This window comes from Syngnathus scovelli, chromosome 6 (assembly GCF_024217435.2).
Source record: "Syngnathus scovelli strain Florida chromosome 6, RoL_Ssco_1.2, whole genome shotgun sequence".
Lineage (NCBI taxonomy): Eukaryota > Metazoa > Chordata > Actinopteri > Syngnathiformes > Syngnathidae > Syngnathus > Syngnathus scovelli.
Window position 1 is genome coordinate 15,025,733 of NC_090852.1, and position 21,107 is coordinate 15,046,839.

General features: G+C 38.6%; 2 protein-coding genes across 3 annotated transcripts; one reads left to right on the forward strand and one right to left on the reverse strand.

The window, feature by feature from the left end:
* Positions 1-589: 589 nt before the first annotated feature.
* chka (choline kinase alpha) lies at positions 590-16,231 on the reverse strand. 2 transcript variants are annotated; one of them, XM_049724129.2, is made up of 12 exons: positions 15,715-16,231; positions 14,579-14,687; positions 12,467-12,520; positions 9,046-9,159; positions 8,478-8,611; positions 6,820-6,924; positions 6,495-6,553; positions 6,330-6,417; positions 4,282-4,390; positions 4,103-4,209; positions 3,949-4,030; positions 590-3,272 (listed from the first exon to the last, which is right to left on the reverse strand). In XM_049724129.2, exons 1-12 carry the CDS (start codon positions 15,948-15,950, stop codon positions 3,213-3,215), a joined length of 1,257 nt encoding a protein of 418 aa, XP_049580086.1. In that variant the 5' UTR covers positions 15,951-16,231; the 3' UTR covers positions 590-3,212. The 2 variants fall into 2 exon arrangements, with proteins under 2 accessions (XP_049580086.1, XP_049580087.1); XM_049724130.2 differs by lacking the exon at positions 12,467-12,520.
* Positions 16,232-17,687: 1,456 nt separating this feature from the next.
* Positions 17,688-21,010, forward strand: si:dkey-12e7.1 (uncharacterized protein LOC557553 homolog). The gene is made up of 3 exons (XM_049724131.2): positions 17,688-17,963; positions 18,454-19,076; positions 19,178-21,010. The coding sequence occupies exons 2-3, from the start codon at positions 18,546-18,548 to the stop codon at positions 19,763-19,765; spliced, it is 1,119 nt and encodes a 372-aa protein (XP_049580088.1). The 5' UTR covers positions 17,688-17,963; positions 18,454-18,545; the 3' UTR covers positions 19,766-21,010.
* Positions 21,011-21,107: the final 97 nt, after the last annotated feature.

Below are 21,107 nucleotides of genomic sequence, written 5' to 3' on the forward strand. Positions count from 1 at the left end.
TTTTTTTTTTTTGGGCATATCAAATTTCTGCCTATGTCAATATAATCTGCCCAGGGTGTTCAGAATGATTGTTTCTTTAGCCAATCGGATTTATTTCGTTGTCAAAAAGCCAAAGTAGGCCCTCAATGACTTCATTTTTGTCCTCTGTTGGGTTGTGAGTTCAAAACATGTAGTAAACTTTGACCATGAGACACAAATCTGTAGCAATCTGCACACAATAAGTTAATCAGTGGCACAATTATTCTATTTTTGTTTTTTGTAACCGACACACTTACATAGAGTGGATTAAGTAGGGTAAGAACCGAAGGTCCATGTACCCAACCCTTGACATGTGTCCACACATTAAGTAAACATGACCTTCACACTGTAACATGATCTCATACACCAGATATATATATATATATAAAAAAAAAAAAAAATGTTGCCTTTACCTTTGTTGCTAAGTTTATTCTAACAGCAGTTGTAAAGCAGTAGAAGACAAACTGTACTTGCAAGTGAATGCTTTTCCCAGGGCAAGCACATTGTTTGAATTAGATTATTTAGCTCAACCAAAGGACAAAAACCAAAACAAATACTGCCACCGCCATCATAGTTTTTGCATTTCTTTTTATTTGTGCAAAGCAGAAATACAAGTGAGGTTCATGCTTGCCATAATGCAGTAGTTGAACTTTATTTTTCAATTTTGCATTAAGGATTAATTACCGATAGTGTTGTCGTGAATTTCATCAAATCCATAATGTGTATTATCAACCAGAATAATAATCAGTTATTGAACATTGTAACTGAACGTGTTACTTCAATTCTGTTTCTATTGGAGCACGTTAGCCCAGAATGAACATGTATATGCAGCAATAAGAGATTATTATAATTATTATTATTTTTTACATAACATAGAAATGTTTAGCATGATTGAAAGAAAAAAAAAAAGACAAAGCTATATACAGTCTAAAATTAAAAACACACTGACAGGAACCAGTGAAGCAATTAAGAGGTTTACCTCTATAGGCATGAACTTGTAAATTGTTTGGTGTGGTAGGCCAAGATCTACCCTCAACTTTAGGTTTGGTCCAAACCACAAATTTCAAATGGGAGTTACCTGGAACAAGGGTAAGAAATTTGGTCTCATTGTAGTTGTCCAATTAAAGACTAATTGCATGTTGTATTAGTTTGACTTAATGACGTTCAAGGTTTGTGGCACTTGTTAGTTTGCAGGACCTTGGCCAGATAAACGCAAGCAATTTCATTCATAATTTTAATCAATTCAATACATGCCCAAAGTGAAGTGAAGGCATAGAGCTCTTTCTTACTGTATATAAGGATGTATAAAGCAATGTGAAACAAACCAAAAACTAGCAGACATTCTGTTGAAGGTAACAAAATAATAATACTTGACTCATACTTTCATGTGAAAACACCTCAAATGTTTTTTTTTAGTCTTATGGACAATATTCTGATGCATCTGCAAATCACTGAACTACAAATATAATACATAAGTTAAACAAAATGAAGGATAATAGTCAAGTAAAATGAAAAAACAAACAACGCAAAACAAAACTACTCAAATGAGTCCCAGTTCAGCACTGAAGTACTTAAAAAAAAAAATTCTCTCCAGTCCTTTAAGATCAAAAGTGCTACACTGGACATTCAAACACAAAGTTCCAGCATGGGACAACTGGCAGAACACAGTAGAAGATGACGATGAGAATCATTTCCGTATAGTCTGTGTAACTCACATATACTAAGAACCATGACTCTTAACATAAACAATATGAGGTAATACCAACGGTACACTTCACAGGGTCACATTTGTGGGGTTTTCCAAAATCAAACTGAGTGGCCCTCAAGGCAAACACAACTGTCGATTGCTGTTTAGATAGCTAAATAAATTTATTAGACCACCACCCAATGTAAGCTTAATTAATGAAGGGTTGCCAATTAAAACGGTCGGTCACTATACATACTTTGCGAGTCAAATGTTGTTAGAGTAGCTGCTCACAATTAAAGGAGTTTAAAATGATCGTTTTAATCCTATATATAAATATTACTTTCTTGAACTCCTGAAATGAAAATTAGTTTTAATGGTCGAATGCTAGCCGACTTCTCTGAAGCGTTCAATTTCTCATCTTAAAAGCACTTCATAACGATAGATGGTGATCTAATGCATTTGTGAAGCGATCTAAGTTCATGAACTTTTTAAAGTACAGTACATCAAATATAAAGCATTTTGACAGTGAATATAAAATATGAAGTCAAGCAGATGCCTACTGATGATGACCTTCAAAAAATGTATTCTCCAAGATTAGTAGTACTTTTGTTTTGATTTCTTTGACGGCTCTTATGGGCATTGACAATTTTGCAATAAGTTTTGATTTTTCATATTCAAAAACAAAACGAGTTATCAAGGTCATAACGCATAAGATGGAATGTTGTCGTTTTGGTTAGCTGTCACTACTGGCACTGCTTATTCACGTATTAATTATTCACATTTAGCCAAAGTGTGCCTCGCTGCGTGAGGAGCCATGTTTGATTTTGCGTGCCGTTATATAAGATAAGACGGTTTCACATTGATGATTTGAATCGGATCGCGTTCAAGTCAGAGCAATTCATACACGTGAAAATTCAACACAATCCCTTTCCCTGGCCTAAAAAAACTTATCAAATAGTGTCAAGACAATCTAAAATTGCATGTTTACCAACTGTATAATGTCAAGTGATAATCTCACCAGTAAGACAGTCCATTAGTAACAGAGAAGGCCAGGTTACTGGTACTTTTAGGTTTATATATAATATACATAGTTGGATGCTTAAGTAAGCAGAAATCTATCACAAGAAGTTCACGTTTTGGCTCTTTCCCACAGAATGATCAATACATATACATTGATGCAATGTTAATATGTCCAGTCTAGCTTCAACTGAAATCCATTTTCAACCTGCTTCAGTCATAGCATACTGTATATTAGTTTATTCACTCAGCAATGCGGAAGCGGAGATAGGCCTGACAAGATTATTTGTCAGTAAGCAGATGAACTTTTTTGAGCTGCAGCGGAATTTGGGGTGCGAAGGAGCACCTAGACTCGTGATTCAATCGGGCACCGCCGGTACCAACAGCAGCCAGCATATACTCTTGTGGCAGAGTGTAAGTAAAGCATGGAATCTGGATCAGCTACTATGACCTCGCTCAGCTCAGAAGGTTGTCCAACTTTTTTGCTCTATTAGACACCCCACATTTTCTTCTGCTGGAAGTAGGCGTCAAATCTCTCCTGGGCATACTCCTACAAGGAAGAAGATTTTCAGGAAAATACAGATTAGACATTTTGGTATATCATTCACTGTCAGTGTAGTAAATTTACATATTAAATAATTTGCATTATTTCAGTAAAGCTACACAAAACTAGGCCTGGGTGATTCTGTGATGATTGCAATAAATTTCAGGTCAGTTACAATGATCAAGTGTGTGTGTGTGTGTGTGTGTGTGTGTGTGTGTGTGTGTGTGTGTGTGTGTGTGTGTGATTCTCAATCATGCCTCGTTCCACAGCCATAATCCAGTAAACGTCGCTAATGCAATGCTACAACAGCCAATCAGAGACCACCTTTTACTTCCTTGCTTCTGTTGCCGCAGAAATTTGGGATATCGACTTCAGCCATTGTGACTGTAGCTGTTCACTCATTGATTTGACAACTGAAAAATGTTAGACCTTGGTCTATTGCGTTCATGAGTGCATGACACACAAATTAGAGCGCAATGCACCGAAGTCCAACACGCAGACATTTTGACATAATTGTTGACATGGCAGTCTGACCTGACCTATGCCGACCAGTTCTTAACAAAAACATCAACTGCCCCACTCGTCGAGTCAATTGTGCTCACTGTTTATTTTTGTCTCATGTTTGATTACCTTTCTTAATAAAATAAAAATGTAAAAGTTAGGGTTAAATTGCATCACTCACCAAATATCCAAACTTGATGGTGGATAGACGGGCCTGGATGATAGACCACAAACCCCAAAAGAAGTGAGATGCAAGGGAGAACCTGCAAAACACCCAGACACTTGTTTTAAACATTCCCGATCCAATGAGTCTGGGATGCGGTCACTTCACTAACCTATTAACCTCCATGTAAAGGTCCTCCTTCATTTTCATTTGGTCCTCTTGACTTAAGTTTTCAAATCCTTGGTCAGACGCACGTAGGTAATTTTCAATGAAATGGAGCTGTGCCGAGACGTCACAAATTTGGTTAAATCAGTATTTGATGCGGAAATCAAAATATTCATGACAACTCACCTGCTGAGCTTTGGAAGGATAAGCCTGAGCGTTCACTTTGAAGAAAGGAAACTCGTCACAGTTGTAGTCATACATCCATTCGCAGAAATGGTTACCAATATCAAAACCCCTGCAAAAAATGAAAATAATGATAAGGCGACCGATTTATATGAAAGGGCTCACAGTGGATATATTATTTCAGAGAATTTGTGACAGCAATATATCCTAATAAATGCCAAATTTTCCACGTATGGAGTTGGGGGACCAGACATTATTTCGGTTTTTATTTGTGTTTTTCTCTTGGGGCAAGGGTATCGCTAGCTCTAAAGATTAGCATGTTACTGACCGCCAACTGGTGTGTGTTTTCCTGCACTTTCCTCCACTTAAGGAGAGCAGAAGATCATGTTTTTCCATTGAGGTTCACTTCTTTGTTGTTCGGCTCCCTGCACTGAAGCCCTGTGGCTTGGTGCTCTTCACATCAACAGAATCACAGCAGATGTAACACAGTAGGCTAATTTCAGAGAAGATTCAACCAAACGGAAACAAAAAACTAATTATGGACAGTCTGGCGCCTGATAAAATTGTCTTTCGTCTCTACCGCTACTAGTGGCACTTGTCTGTTATTTATCCTTTTTTAAATTTGGCACTTTTGTACGCTGCTGTGACAAGTAAATTTCCCCGCTGTGGGATGAATAAAGTTCTATCATCATCATCATAATAATCATAATAATTAAATGTTTTTCATTACATAGTGCAAAGCTGGATTGGAAATGTTCTAATAATACTAATAATCATAATAATAAAATGCTTTTCATTACATAGTGCAAAGCAAAAGCTGCTGCTGTATGCAACAGGGAATGTACCATTTATACAAAGATGAGTTTTTTGAAGCCGTTTTACATTTTTGTTTGGAATCCCAAAAAGTGTCCTGCACCTGTGATAGCGACAAAACCTCCGAGAACATCAGCTACACTACGTGACTAAGCCAAACGTTAACACAATTTTGTTCCTGTATGCCCAGTGGTATAGTTTGTTATATTTAAACTGTGTTTACATCTCAATTTTATGATATAAAATGACAAATCCTAATGAATGTGTTTCATCGTGGACAAACATACTACGTGTGTGTGGTATGCCATTTGTGTACAGTAGGTCACATGACCACAGTATATGAGGAGCCTCAAAGGGGCTGTGTGAGAGTGGAGTGGGGGCAGCTGGGGGATGGGGCGAAAGGACTGTGGGAGAAAATGCGAGCTTTGTCTCCTATTCAGTCTGACTCGAGACTAGTGTAAGCGATTCGGTTTACCCTTGGAATCCGTAAAGAATGATAAACAAGCGCTCAAGGACGACCAGGCTGTCGAGTCTTTAAACGCAGCACGGCAAGCATAATGCATCGTCATTGCATCAGGCTCTAGATACTGTCGCTCTATGCTTCCAAACTGCTTGCTCTCGCTGGCTTGTCAAGTTATGGTTACATAACAACTGCAGACACGATTTCGACATCGCAAGCACTTAGTGGCCATGAATTATGACTGCCGGGAGGATGTATTGATTCCATCCAGGCTTTGTGCCAGGTAGTGTTCTTTTTCCTCATTTCTGCTGAGTAGGTTGAGGTTTTTGAACATTTTGTTTCTATCAGCATGCACATATATTTGTAGCTGCACAGCAAGTTAAATAAGAGTATAAACTTGAGAGAATGAGGGAAGTTGACAGTTGTCTTTCAATACTGCAGACAGAATGAGTATCGGTATAATTTTATGCTAAAACGTACATGACTCTTCAGGTTTTCAAAGAATATTTGGAAAGGTGTTGACTTTGTTTTTTAAAGGAACTGAGAGAATTAGCTATTTTAGAAATTGAGAGAATCCTGACTTTATAGACAGGGCCAGACTGAGATGTACTTTTTGAAGCTGATTCTGATACAGATTTTTGGCAGAAAAAAAAAATACTGATTTGCAACTTAAATTAAAACAATACATAAAACAAAACAAAAACATTTCATTCTATATATTTAAGCATACAAGGTTATGAACTTGAATGGCTTCTATTTAGAATTAGTGAAAAGATACCTGTAATTATAGCTGCTGTACTCAAAGTCAATGAGCATCAGCTTCTGCTTGTCCGACTGATGGTCGCCTTTAAGTAACAAGATGTTTCCTAAAACAAAAACGTTTTATATTTCTATCTGTTTGTCACTGCAATGTAGATTTGACATTATTTTGCACAAATCTTACCTTCTTGACAATCATTGTGGCAAAACACCACTGGGGAGTGAGTGGACTCCAGCAAAGACCTGGAACAAAGAAAAAAAATATGTCAAGTAGCCCACTTCGCAAAACCTGTGTTATGCTTTAGCCACATTTTATAAATTATATGATAGAGACTTCTTTTTGGTTTGTTTTACTGACTGACAACCAACAATCTGTGTTGGAAAGGTCATCTGTGAAGAGGAAAATATAACACCATCCAGTATATCATCGCTTACTTGACGTTTCTTTCCATTTTTTCTAGCAGCGAGAGCACTACCTTCACATACCTACTTAACACCAAACAACTTACTTGAGCGAATCCATCTCCTGGAGTAGGTTGTAGCCAAGCAAGCGGTTGAAGCGCCTCAAGTGAGATTCTCGAGTAAAGTTGAGCCTCATGACTTGGCTTAAATACCTGGTGACAAACGCAGAGAAATATTCACTTCACATATGAATTATGTCAGTCAGCGCACAGCATATTATAAAAGAGGCACCAGGAATCTCTCAATACTTGCAAGTGGATGTCACACACAGAAAGGTAAAAAAGTTATTAGGACATATTTTGAACTTTTGAGAATGAATGTCAGTGGTGACCTCATGACAACAAAGCCTTTATGAAGATAGTGCTGCGATCCAAAGAGGGTCTTGCTTTTGGTAATTCTAGAAACTTATACAAACAGCATTGTTGGAATACATTTGGCTTAAATGCAGACCTGAATCATGTGATTTAATTTAATTCATCTCAATTACAATTTTAAGTAAACCAACAGAATTATTTTTTATGTTACAATTACATCTGTGTAGTAATATGTTAATATTTAGTCATAACAAATAAAATTGCAATTTATTCATCTTGACATAAAAAAAATATGACATCATATTTGCACTAACTGATCTAAAATGAAACAGATATCATGCCGCGTGACGAGTAATATGGGTACGTCACATGTCATAAAGCTCTATTTTGGAATTTTCCGTGCTGAAAAGTGGAACAGGACACTGGACTTTGTCACTACACAGTGACACGCGTAATCTTTGTAAACACCAACTCGACATACTTTGAGTCAGTTCGAACGGAAGTACAGCACGATATCAATGAAGTTATCGGAATCTAGGCATGTTATCTTTAAAAGTGGGGAATGTTGACTTTGGCTGGACGTAAAAGTGGTGTAGTCTTGTGAATTGTATCAACTGAGTTTGCAAAAACTGGTTTTACAACAAAAAAGGAGACCAGCGGGGTAATTAGAGGTTGTACTATTTTGACCAGCCTACTTGCTGAGTACTATTTCCAGAACCATGTCATGTAGGAAAACTACTGGACAGCTAATATGTTGAGGTTGTACTATTTTGACCAGCCTACTTGCTGATTACTATTTCCAGAACCATGTCATGTAGGAAAACTACTGGACAGCTAATATGTTGAGGTTGTACTATTTTGACCAGCCTACTTGCTGAGTACTATTTCCAGAACCATGTCATGTAGGAAAACTACTGGACAGCTAATATGTTATAGCCATAGCCTATGTTAAAGAAGATATAAAATACACATTTAGTATAGTTATAACTGTCATATTGGTACTAATCCTTTAATATATTGAAAAACAAATTGTAACAGCAGTAAGAGTGTAATTCTAAAGTTAAAAAAAGTATATTTTATTCACTCTCACTAACTTAAACATAGCATTGTGATTAATATCACTTTTGTGAAATATGTATTAAGCGGCAAAATCTACTTGTTTTGAATCTCAGAAGGCAGCCATTTTGCAGCTTGCTGTTGACTGAAAATGACATGCTGCTTAATTCAAATTCCACAAACATGATATAACTAAAAGCCCTGGATTTTGAATTAAAATATGACAATAATGAATACATTTGAGTACTTCAGAGAAAAAGCATCCGGACAATGAATGACACCAGCTCTGTCTCAATTAGGGGCAGTAAAATTCACGAGCTAGTTTAGTAACTTACTTGTCCATGGTTCCAAACAACCATTTGGGCTCCTTGTTGAACGGCATTCTCATTCCATGAAACTTGGCCATTTTCTCTGCAACCTCAGCCGAAATGCTTGGGTCACTCAGCTCGCATGTTTCCAGCTTACGGCTCTGTCAATACATACAGTCATACATTTGAATTAAAAGCAGGGAGTTATGTTCTCTAATATGCACAGACTGGCTACAAAATTAAAAGCAAATCGAATACAAGCGTAGCCATTCAAATTCTAGACACAGTTCTCCACATGATGAAGTGAAGTTCTAAAATGCTGCAAACTCCAACCACTACAAAACCAAAATTATAAACATAATATATACTTCTCTGAAAGTGCGAATATAAACGGAATATTTTGCAAGACGAGCTATTTGATTTAATCCTCAGAGTGTGCAAGTGGTCATCAAGTTCTGGTTTCCATACAACCAAATTGAGTGAAATCTGCATTTATTTCAGCTAACAAGAACATAAGTTTGACCTCAGAGCGCAAGGGTAACATTTCCAAACTTTCCATTCAAACGTAACACGTTAGCAATAAATGGTAACCTACAGGCATATATTGCTCCAGTCGTCCCTGAGGGAAAATACCGTAGAGTTTAGGTCCCAATTCCCTCTCTGCCAGGATTGCAAACATCACACTCTCCAGGACCATGGCCTCTGCGCCCTGAAACAGACATGCAATAAACGTAAGTAATTACTGCCGAAGTCTGACCCTGCCTTAACAAACAGGTCAAACAACGTCCGCTGACAAAATGATCCACCACCAAGGAAACAAAAACAGGACATTTAGAAAACCGAGAGGATAAATAAAACAAGATGTAGTCTTTCGGCAAAACAAATCATACCAGTGATTCAAATCGCTGATGGAACGAGCCAAAAATCACGACTCATTGTTTCAACATTTAACTCACCTTGTTTGAGTCTACTTTTCACAAGTTCAAGTAAAAGCAGATTTTGTGAAACATTCTCATCTTAATACCGTCGTTATCTAATGTGCGTATATCTTATTCAGTATAAATATTATTGTCTTGCAGAATTTAACTTTTTTTTCATCTCATGCAAGTTTCAGTTTACTTAATAATGTGACATTTATTTGTCGTCTTCATTTTCTACAGCTATCTTTGTAGGGCATATCAAAACAAACCCTAACCCTAATACCAAATGCTCAAGTAGTGTTCAAGAAAATACATGTTTTGTTTTGTATTAGATATGCATATTTATTATATATTAAGGGATATATCTGATACAGGCTGAAGTAAAAAAACAAGATGGAGGAGAAAGCTGGAGAATGGAGTCAAAGACAAATATTCTGTGCTTGCTGGGGAGTTGGATTTGCTCAACAGAGTTGTGCGGGAAACGCAGCAGATGGATTAAAACTTCCAAAAAGCCTTGGCCCACTGACAGCACCAATCACCATAGAAGCTTCTGAAGCAAAGTAGACAGCCTCGTCTTTTTTCCTTTATCTTGGTAACACACAAATCTCACACACCGGCGTACTCGATGAACTCCACCAGAGACCACGGTTAACAGCAAAAAAAAAAAAAAAAAAGCATCTTGGTTCTCCTTAATAGCTCCATTTCACATCTAATTAATATTCATTGACGAACTGCAATGTCTTGAGAGCTTTAGTTGTCTACAGGGCATATGAAAATAAAGCCATTGCTCACTGAAAAGTAGCAATGTCAGTTTACTAATTAGCAATTTGCAAAATGCTACCACTTTTAACTTTGATTTCAGAGAATACCCTTGAGATGAATGGCTGCAGAACATTAGGATGACTACTGGGTTCTTTGGCCACCAGCCAGGGAATGTAGTAAGCCTGTAGATGTCCTTGTCTTACAGGAAACAGCTCTGCCTTGTGAGCCCTTAAACCGGCACGCCAAATCTTTTTACACTGGATCACTTGCAGCACGTGGACAATAATTGATAGATCATGACATTTTCATTTTCTCTAAAGGTACAAATGTATCCAGAAGAACTCTAGAAGACAGGTAAAAGTATTATGATTGATCCACTTTTGTGAATTAATTTCAAGTACAAACCAAAAAAACGATGACAGCTTGTCAAAGGGGTCATTGAGAATTTGGTATCAGTTATTTTGACACGTCTGTTTTGATGATGGTTGACTCTAAGCAATGCGTTACAATCTCAAACTAGCAAATTGTCAAGCAGCAACAACAAGCAAGAAGCATGAGTATAATAAATCTTGTAATAGTTATTGCAATTGAGCCACAGTGTGTAGCATATGAAGCACACCGCCAAACCACCACCAATAAATATGATCCAAATTACACTTGAAATGCATCCACAAAAATACTCAACCTGCTTTACGTTATTTATTTTTTTTCTCAACATATATCTAACAAAGACACTCAGAAAACTGCAGGACAATAATTCTCAACCAAACGCTAACAATTCCACAAAGATATACTGGATAAAGAAGAGAAATGTGCAGTGTCTAACATTTGTATTAATTGGCATTTGACCTGGAATACAATGGCAAGAAAATAGCCATAGATTAAAATAAACTAAAATGTATGTCCATTCAACAAATGGCTCTTGAATGACTAAATCAATGAAAATACAACTAATTGGGTCCAGTGTAGAGTAATTTATTCTGTTGCATGGGTTGCATTTATTGAATAAACATCATACACACTGCTTATTTCAGGACACTCATTGAAACAGCAGAGTAAGCTCTCCGCTCTTATGTAATACCCTTATGCAGAGCTGATCACGTGCATTTTCAAATCTCCAGTGTACATGATATCTTATAATCATCTTACCATTAATTACGTAATTATATCAGCCTAAGGATACAATTTAAGTTGAGTTGTACATCTATGGCTGCACCGTGCTCTGTTCTAAACTCTTACGTCTTGCCAATTAAGCATAGTTGGCCAGTTCGTTTCTTCATCCATCATATATAAGTCTAGTTTCCTTGTTCTGATTAAATGGGCAAACAAACTTCCACCAAAGTAATAAAGGTTCACAAAAATATTTTCTGTTGTTTTTTTTTTTTGTTTTTTTTTTAAAGACAGAACTATGCCAGTCAATTACCCACACCTCCTCACACATACTAATTTTGACACTGAAAGTTGAGCTGATGTCAAATATCAGACCCTGGGGACCTAAAAGTCAATGTGGGTCGGATCTGACAAGGCCGCAAATACGACCTCTGAGTTGGTGTTATGCAACACTGATCTACATGTGTGCAAGTCTAAAGACAACTTGGCCAACAAAGTGGAAGCAGATACTGCACCATGCTGCACGGCTATAACCCGAAACGATTAGCGCAATGTCATTCCGTCTAAGACAAATAGGATTTACCTGGACCAGACACTGCAGACGATCAAGGTTAATTTATCTCTAGAATGTCGAGATGTTAGTTTGCTTCAAACTATTCAGATGCCCTTGAACAAGGTATTGAAACTGGCAAAAACTGGAGTGTACTACAAAAATCAATTTATACCGTATGTGTTTGTAATGCATGCTACCAGTGTGTGTTTGGCTAATGAATGGTAAACAAAAGAAAAAAGTTGATGCTGTTACCATTCTATCCCAGAATCTAATGACTTCATTCCAATCACATGATGGAGCGCCCTCACAATTGAGAGGTCAGAGTGACTAAGAGGTCATTGTGAGGCTTGCGGGTGCCTCAAGCTGCTATCTTGAACTGAACTCATTCATGGGCCTTCTTTGTAAACCAACTTGATTGGTCATCCACTGCCTATTGTGCTAAACAGATTTAATTTCTTGAGAACTATTACAAATCATCCACTCCCTATTGTTCCAAACAGAATTCATTTCTTGAGAAGTATTACAAATCATTCCCTGAGGCTGTTGAGGTTTTGAATTAGAACGTAAGCGCAACCACCCACAGGGTTCCGAAGAAGGGCATTGATTATCGAATGGGTTTTCGATAAACATAGGAACATGCTTGTACATTGGCACCATTTTCTGTTACTTACTTGAAAGTGATTCTCTTTGTTTGACTGTTGAGATTCCCCTTTATTACAGGACATCTATCAACAAAAGAAAGAGGAAGAACTATCCATGAATACATGACAAACCATCCATGAGCATTCAAAGTGAGCCATGCGTATGGCGCAGATAATACAATATGAATTCACTCGCACAAACACACACACGCCTCCTCACGCACATACACACACTCTCTCTTGGCTGTTTCGTACATAACTCAAGAGAACGATAAAGAACTATCACGGTGTGCTTTCCGACCCGACCTTATTGAAAGTATTTACTGAAGCTGAGCTAAAACGATCAACATCGATTTTATGAATTTACTCCTGGTACAATATTCCATTCGCATACCTCCATTGCTGAGAAACGCCATCAGCGGCGTAAGTAAAGTTTGTTTAATCATTAGTAGCTGTGCACCGTGGCAGTGAAATCAAACGCCTTTAATCGTGTTAGCTTATGATTAAACATCACTAAGTCCTGAAATGAGACACTTTCGCAGAAGATGGCTGCTGTTACCTTGGTGAAGGACACAGTGTCTCTGCTCTCCTACATCTCCAGCAATAAAAGCCAAGTTTAGATTAGAGTCATTATCATATCCATAGCTATTGACTAGTTTAGGTCTCATTGATGCGGAATCTATTAGGCACAACCACAAAAAATGGCGTTTAACTTAAATAATATGTCAAATGGGATTCTTTTTTGTTTTCAGTCATTGTGTCAGTGCTTCTTCATAAAAATATCAACACATTTTTGAACAAAGAAACCTTATGACAAGTGTAGGTAAGTATTACCATTTGAAATCTTAATTATTGCTAAGCGCCTATTTATCAAAATATGCTTTACTGTGGGTGTGGCTTTCTTTGGAGCAGAAAGAGAAAAAAAAGAAAGAGAGAGAGAAAAGGGGGTCCTGTTAAAATGCAGCTGCGTGCGTGTGTACGTGCGTGTGTGTAGGTGTGTGTGTGTGTGTGTGTTCACGTGCATGACAATTTGCACATAAACAATGGGAAAACCACAACCAGAAGCTGTGTCCAACTGTCCAAGCATTCCTCTTGTAGAGGTAACACAGGAATTAGCCCAGTATCCCTAACTTCAGCCTTCAAGTAGCACCCACCCCCCGTGCTTTTTTTGTACCGTAAATTTCGGACTATAAGCCGCAACTTTTTTCGCAAAAATCAAGTGAAAAAATATTGCAAAGTGCATTGTGAATGTGGGATATTATTTATGCTTATTTATTTAAACTTGTTTATTGATATATTGACACTTTCATCTTGCTGTCCTTTATTTATTTAATCACGGGTATCTATTGCATCTACCGCGGTGTCCGATGTATACATTTATGTATTTAATCGTTCATACATGTCATCTATCTGTCCGTTCGTGAGCATGGATGTTGTTGAAGCCCCCTTAAAATGAAGTTTTTTTTATTCATCATATGCCCCCTAGCTTTGAATATCTTGCAAATGTTGTTCCAGGTGACTTGCCAGAGTATAATCACTTGGAAGTTTAGAAGAAAATACAAATTGATAGGAGAGATATTTAACACTTTTGTTTTCTCACTGCACTGTAACTTATTAGTGTTGGCACTCAGGCTTGTGCTGCACGAGTGTGTAATACGACTTTGTATTAGTCTGAGATTTTCAGAGATCTCATACTGTACCGTGACTTTTGGTGGGTTCAACAGGGGAACAAGAGTGCCCAAGGCAGGCTCCTTTTGGAAGCCTACGGCAAAGAACACATGCATGTACAGCCATGGGGGTACATCACTATGTACGACAATGGCTAACACGTGCGTAAACACACAGACACAACAGGAGTGAAGGCATCACTGCTCATGCATGCATACACTATCATCAGCTTATGACCTTCAGACAAACACCCGCGTGCGCACGCGCACACACAAACACACACACAGTACCACAAAACCCTTCCACCTTTTCTCTCTGTCCCCCATCACATTGCTACAGTGATCGCCATTTGTTTGTCGTCTGGCAACCAAATACTGTTTGAGCAGATACAAGAGTAGTATCTCATTTTTAACGGTGTGTAAGAATGAGAAAGCCGTGAGCTGTTAGACAAATTACAATAATAAAGACACCCACCTGCAGGATGGCTCCATAAAGGCGCAGCAGGATGCTCCTTGGCTCGTCCCCAATAGTGTCCACACTGTCTGGGAGGCTGCACAGGAAGAGCTTGTTACTCAGTCCACCCCTGGAAGACACATACATTTTAGATTTACAGATTACAAAGAACCAATAGCAATGCTGCATTATGGGGTTGGGAGCACAAACCAGATCCAGCACTTGTGCTATTTTTCTTTCTTTCTAGTTTGTGATTAAATTGTTTTATGGTTTAGGTCAGGTGACATTCGCAAGCTGAGCTGTGATTCGTCATTACCTGAGTCGTGAGCATTTGATGGTACATGTAAAATAATGAAATCACCAGATTAACTAAAAAAAAAGAAGGAAAAGGGGTATTTCTCTGATCATCTGTTGACCTGATGATTGTCCGTGCTTTATTTTTTGTAATGTTTTAGTCAAAATAGTTTGTCATTTAAACCAATGCAACCATGTTACTCATTTTAAAATGATATGAGCCATGTTAGTTCGTGACCAGTCAGCGTAGCAGTCTAGCAAAAACAATTCTATCAGTATTTTCAACGCTGTTATCGCAAAGCAATGTACTGATTCAAAACACTGTGAAATTTAATACAATGAATAATTTATTCTGCAATCTTTTTTGGGACTTTTTTTTCCCTCAAATGTCCCGAGCCTTAAGAAGATTGCACAGCAAACACAACAAAACATGACTTGACTAATACATCCCTGTTTAAAAAAATAAAAGGCACTGATTGTTGAGCCAGAGGAATTGATTGCTGTTTTTCTTGAAAACATAAAGTGTCAAATAAATGGCCCATCCACTAAATGTGCCAAACCAAAATTGTCCCAATTCTGGAATGGCCTCTATACATTTATAGGACTATCAAAGTCATTAAGACCCCTCTGTGGGGAAACTGCAAATAAATAAATAAATAAATAAATAAATAAATAAATAAATAAATAAATAAATAAATAAATAAATAAATAAACGCGACTGTTTCAATCAGATTACAATATATGTGCACGGCACAGAAATTTCAATTTCATTTTAAAAGCAGATTTGCTCTCACTGTGTCAGAGTGCACAATTGCAAAGATGCGCCTTTGTAATCAACGACAGAAAAAAACAACGAGACGTACCTTATAATGGTGATCTCAAAGTCGTCCTCCGCAAGTGTTTTCCAGGCCCCATTGAGAAATTCTTTGCACCAGTGGTAAGCATTTAATCGTGTGTCCTGGTCTGGAGTCTCGAGGCGGACCAGCTCCTTGCAGTCCTCCTGAGCATCGGGCTGAACCTGCAAGGCATTCTCTGTTACCAGCAAACCCAGCGACATGGAGGGGGAAGAGGAAACCCCGTTGATAAATTTAGTCTTCATTTTAGCTTTTTAAACAAAATACTCAAAAATAAAAAAAGAGTCTACGTCGAATTGTATCCCTCAACTAAGTATTCACTCTCAAAATGGAAGGATTCGTTGACTCGTTATATAATTTATTTTCAAGCAGTAGACTATCGTTTTTCTCAATTTTAACTTGGAAAATTGCGACAAAGAGCAATGTGACGTTCGGGCTTTGTAAACGAGACAGCAGCTGCAAACGTAGAAATACTGCTTGGGAATGAGTGAGACGCGATCGTCCGCTGGATTTACACCGAAGATGGAAGGGCAGGGTGGTGGAGGGTGTGGTCACATGACTCACGTACGCCAATTTCCTCTCTTGATTGGTTAGCCAAGATGCGGGCTGGTCATTGTGGGCTGGACCAAAACAAACCGGACTTCCGTCGTAACCGTCCACTTCAACATGCGTCACGTAACACACGCAACATGCTTGTCGACATGACAACGTTGTTTCTGTGAATCCAATATTAAGAAAGAAAAAAAGATTGCGTGTCTGCTGACATATACATTTACGGAAGAGGAGTAGGGCCAGTGAAGAAAAAAAAGGGGGTGACGTGATTCTGACTTTTTTTCTCTTTAAAGTGAGAATTCTCACTTTAAAGTTGAATTCTGAATCAGAAAGTGGGAATTCAGCCTTTATTCCCAGAATTCTCACTTTAAAGTCAGAATTCTGAGAAAAAAAAAAACCGTCAGAATCATGTCACCCCCTGACATTTTAAAGTTTACCGTAGAATTCTTACTTTAAAGTCAGAATTCTGAGGAAAAATAGTTTTTCTTCATTGGCCCTACACATTACACACAAACCTATGTGTGAAATACTATACGTGATATGTATGAAGGTATAAAAACGAATGTTGAGGGTAGCTGACTAAAACAAGTAAATATATTCAGCAAATGTCAAAATAGATGACAATTAGGAGTTAACTATTAAATCACTGACACACTAATAAACTAATATATGTTTGAATCTAGACGAATCAAGACGAGACATTCCCCGCAGCTTTTAAGTAACGGAGTTGTCATGTTTCTGGGTTTGAAGGAATTATAGTAGAGTAGCTTGCTACTTGTTCTGTAAACAGTGAAGCTAGTTTTTAATGCTCAATTGGATTTTCGTCGCACAACATGTTTACAAAATCAAATATGTTCCAGTATTAGGGAAATGTCATCCTTTTAGAATTTCATATCTCCAGAGGAGTGATGCGGAAGGAGGTACAAATATTTTAGGGTAATGAAGCAAGGCTTTTACATGTCCTTTCATGGAGACACCTACTAAAGATAATGTCACATCATGGCCACACGTACTGTGGAGCACAGAAGGAAACATACTACATACAGGACTGTCTCAGCCTTTTTATTTGAAAAAAAAATTCCAACTACCATCATTAAAAAATATTTGCCTGCATTTTCCCATCTCGGATGCTTTAACAAAGCAGTAGTTTTAACCCGCTCAAGACCGTGGAGATGACAGTTGACTTCAGGAGAGACCCTTCAGTAATGCTATTCCCTCCACAGACACCTTCAAGTTCCTGGGATCCACAATCACTCGGGACCTGAGATGGACTAGCCACATAGACTCGGTCCAGAAGAAGGCCCAGCAGAGGCTGTACTTTGAGACAGCTCAGGAGGTTCGACCTACCACAGGAGCTGCTGAGGACCTTGACTCTGCTGCAATATTGAGCGACGAGCGCCCTCTAGGCCTCCACTTTGCATAGTAGAAATACAACCGGCGGCTTTTGATGACATCATCGGCAGCGTAGCTCTCTGCATTAGCGCACAAACGCAACAGAATTTGCCAACTACCGCTTCATTTAAAATAGTTTTATCCCCTCCGTGCTACCAATACCAACGCCTAATGGGTCTCTATTCAATTTACGGTACAACGAGGAAATAAATAATTTTGATCGGAAACGCCTTTGTTTTCTTTTGCATTAGCTAGCAGCTAGCACGCTAGCTTCCAAACTGGATTGAGAGTGCCGAACCTGTTCGACCAAAAAGGTAAATACACGGAGTAAATATATTAGTTATGAAAGTATGTAAACTGCTACAGAAGCTACACATTGACTTAAATTATTAGCAGTAATGGTGTCAACAGAAATCCGTGTAGACCAGACATGCAGTATATAAAGTGATGATCAATACATTCATTATCTTGGTAAACTATAGCCCGTGTATGTGGTTAACTAGTATATACAGTACGTATCCTATATTTGAGAATAAATCGAGTTGATTATCGTAGAATTGCACAAATGTGTGTATGTGCAATACAGTATCACTAAAGAAAAGCACAGAAAACTACTAAAACATTTGATTCATCATAGTCTGTGTGGTCAATATTGATTTGACTGCAAACGCATGTTGAGCAGCTTCCTATCACATTATTCCCTTTGTAAAAACATACATAGGCCTTTCAAAAGTGTTTTTTTTTTCCAATGACCAAACAAATGAAATTCCTATCTAACATGACTTTGCTTTTCACCTATTTAAGCTGAAGAGACAGATTTATGGCAAAGCCACACCACAAGACTTCCCGGTGGAGATTCTGACTTCCACCGTTGGCTACTGTTCTGTGCTATCAACATGTCCCCACGGAAAAGACCCTTGGCTCCTGTAAACAACCGCCGCAAAGCGGGGGATGACTACTTCCCTTTCAACTTCCTGCCAGTGGAGTGCCAGCTACACGTCTTGTCTTTCCTGAATGAGGTGGATAAATGTAGCTGTGCTCTGGTTTGCTTGAGCTGGAGTTGCCTTGTTCGTTCGTGGAAGCTATGGCGGGTTGCTGACTATTCCCGTCGAGGCGTCTTCCACCTGGGGCAAGAGGGGGTGCTGGTGTCCAATCGGGAGTTTGAGAGGTGGAAATCCTGGGTTCACCTCTACACGCACCATCTCATTTCGCGCCGGGCCAGTCTTCTCACACTGAAGGCCAGCTTTGATTTGGGGGATCGCTGTAATAAGTGGGGTGACCTGCTAAGACACCTGTTGGATAATGTCCACTGCAGGGACCTTGGTCAGCTAGACCTCAACTGGACGTTTACACTTCTTCAGCCTCTGGATCTCAGGGTGCACTCCAGCTCCAGTTCTCACCAGGACAGCATCACTAAGATGGACCAGGTAACTTCATATAGAATGTATTTATTGATTCTACATAAATTGTAAATATTGATGAAAGATAACACTAAAAACTACATTGTTTCTGTCATTTGTTTTGACAGGTGACCAATTTCCAGGAGCTTCTGACCAAACTCACTCAGAGCTGTCCCCGTATCAGCAAGATGAGGTTACACTTTGACTGGTCAGATTTGTCAGTGTCTCTCCTCACCCAATTCCAGCAGCTCAAAGTGCTTGAGCTGAAGTTCTTCTGGGTCTTCAAAGGAGTGACTCCATCAACACTGCAGACCCTAACAACATCTCTTCCTAACCTCAAATCACTGACCTTACACATCCTGGTGCCGCTGTGGAATCTTGGTATTTCCTACACTTTAGAGTCGCTTTCTTTGGAGTTCTTGGACGTGTCGCCCAGCAGAGGCCTGGTCTTCTCTTGTCTGAAGCTGCCTGCTCTGCGTGAGCTCAGAGCCAAGAAGATTGTTCGTGGCATTACATTGGACAGGCGCACGAGGCTGAGGATCCAGAGTCGTTGGCCCTGCTTGTACCATGTCCTTCGGGAAGGGACGCCAAAACTGCAGGCCCTCAACAACGAGAGACTTCTTCCGACTTGGAGAGAGAGGAGCTACGAGGAACTGTCGGCCATCCTGGAAGGCTCCTGTTACTGTGTCCAGCATCTTGACAGCTGGCTTTGGTAACCAACCAACTCTGTCAATGTAATTGTATTCCTCAATTATTGTTTTACATTACTCAGTTTACCGAGTGGGACACAAATAAGTCACATCAGTGGCTGCTAACTTTAGAGCGTCACCAGCCTCAAAGTTAATTGAGAGCACTGGTTATCCACGTAACAAAAACGCAAGGTGCAAGATACTTCCATGGGAACAATCACAAATGTACACAAGTTTGCTTTCAAAGATGTCAGTGATGTCTGGCCTAAGAAGATTGCAACAAAAAATGAATTATTAAACTAGGTCATATATGAAAATGAATTAACTCAGAGCAGTACCGATAATGCAAATATGTAAAGGTGTGCATTTTTTTACTTTGTATATTTATGATAAAAGAAAACTGTATTCTACGTGATCTCTGTATTCAATAATAAAGACCACAAAAACGCCTTTTCCAGCTTCTATAAAATCTTCAAATTGCAACTGGCTTCTGAACATTTTTTTTGAAGAAATGCATTAAGATCTTGTGATTCTGATTCAAGCCTGTTAGGAATGCAGATCAGCTCAGTCTGGGTTTAAGCCAGTGCTGGACCAAGTGTTAATCAAAAGATGTGTTAATGTACTGGATGTGTTTATTCTGAATTTCCATTCCTCTCGTAGATGCGTAATATTGCTGTACTACAGTGCGAGCAATAATGTCTGAAAATTTTCAGATGAGGTTTAGATTATGCACTGTGGATGTAAATTATTTTATCCTCAACTGGATTTTATTTTGTCCTGTACTGTTTGACTCCTCCAGCTGAGAAACCCAAGCAATGCTCTTGCTATTACACAAGCCGTTCACTAGAGACTTATTGTCTATGTTTTGCCTGTAAACACTTTTGGAGCGCTTTTTGCACAATTCTAGACTAACTTTGTTCTCAGAACTAGTGGATTGTGATGATTACATAGGTTGATGTCAATATATTTAAAATATTCTTTACTGACCAATTATACTTTGCTTTCTTTCATTTCCCCTTAAAAACGGGTTTAAGTTAAATTTCTCTGAGTTTACTATTCAGCACATGTGATTAAACCAAGTCATTGCAAAATTACTTTGCAAAGACTTATGGACTACATGTACAATTTACGAAACAATGGTGTGTTTTGTGTTGAGTTGGAGGGGCCACAAGATTAAGACTAATGTCATAACAGCAGTTTAGGGAATATAAATGGGTTCAATTGTACTTGAGTTTGTAAGCAATAAACATTTTTTCTCTTGCGGCCTTTAAATCAGTGAGTTATTGTGCCACCAACCTGAGAGTGAAACTGTTTCGGCCAGAATCAGGCAATTTAAATGATGGAGGGGGCCACCGTTTTTCATAATCGC

Coding starts and splice junctions, on each gene's coding strand:
- chka (XM_049724129.2), bottom strand. CDS start 15,950: ATGAAGACTAAATTTATCAACGGGGTTTCCTCTTCCCCCTCCATGTCG. Junction 14,688..15,714: donor TTTGAGATCACCATTATAAG/GTACGTCTCGTT, acceptor TGTGTCTTCCAG/GGGTGGACTGAGTAACAAGC. Junction 6,418..6,494: donor CCACAATGATTGTCAAGAAG/GTAAGATTTGTG, acceptor TTTTTGTTTTAG/GAAACATCTTGTTACTTAAA.
- si:dkey-12e7.1 (XM_049724131.2), top strand. CDS start 18,546: ATGTCCCCACGGAAAAGACCCTTGGCTCCTGTAAACAACCGCCGCAAA. Junction 19,077..19,177: donor GCATCACTAAGATGGACCAG/GTAACTTCATAT, acceptor TTGTTTTGACAG/GTGACCAATTTCCAGGAGCT.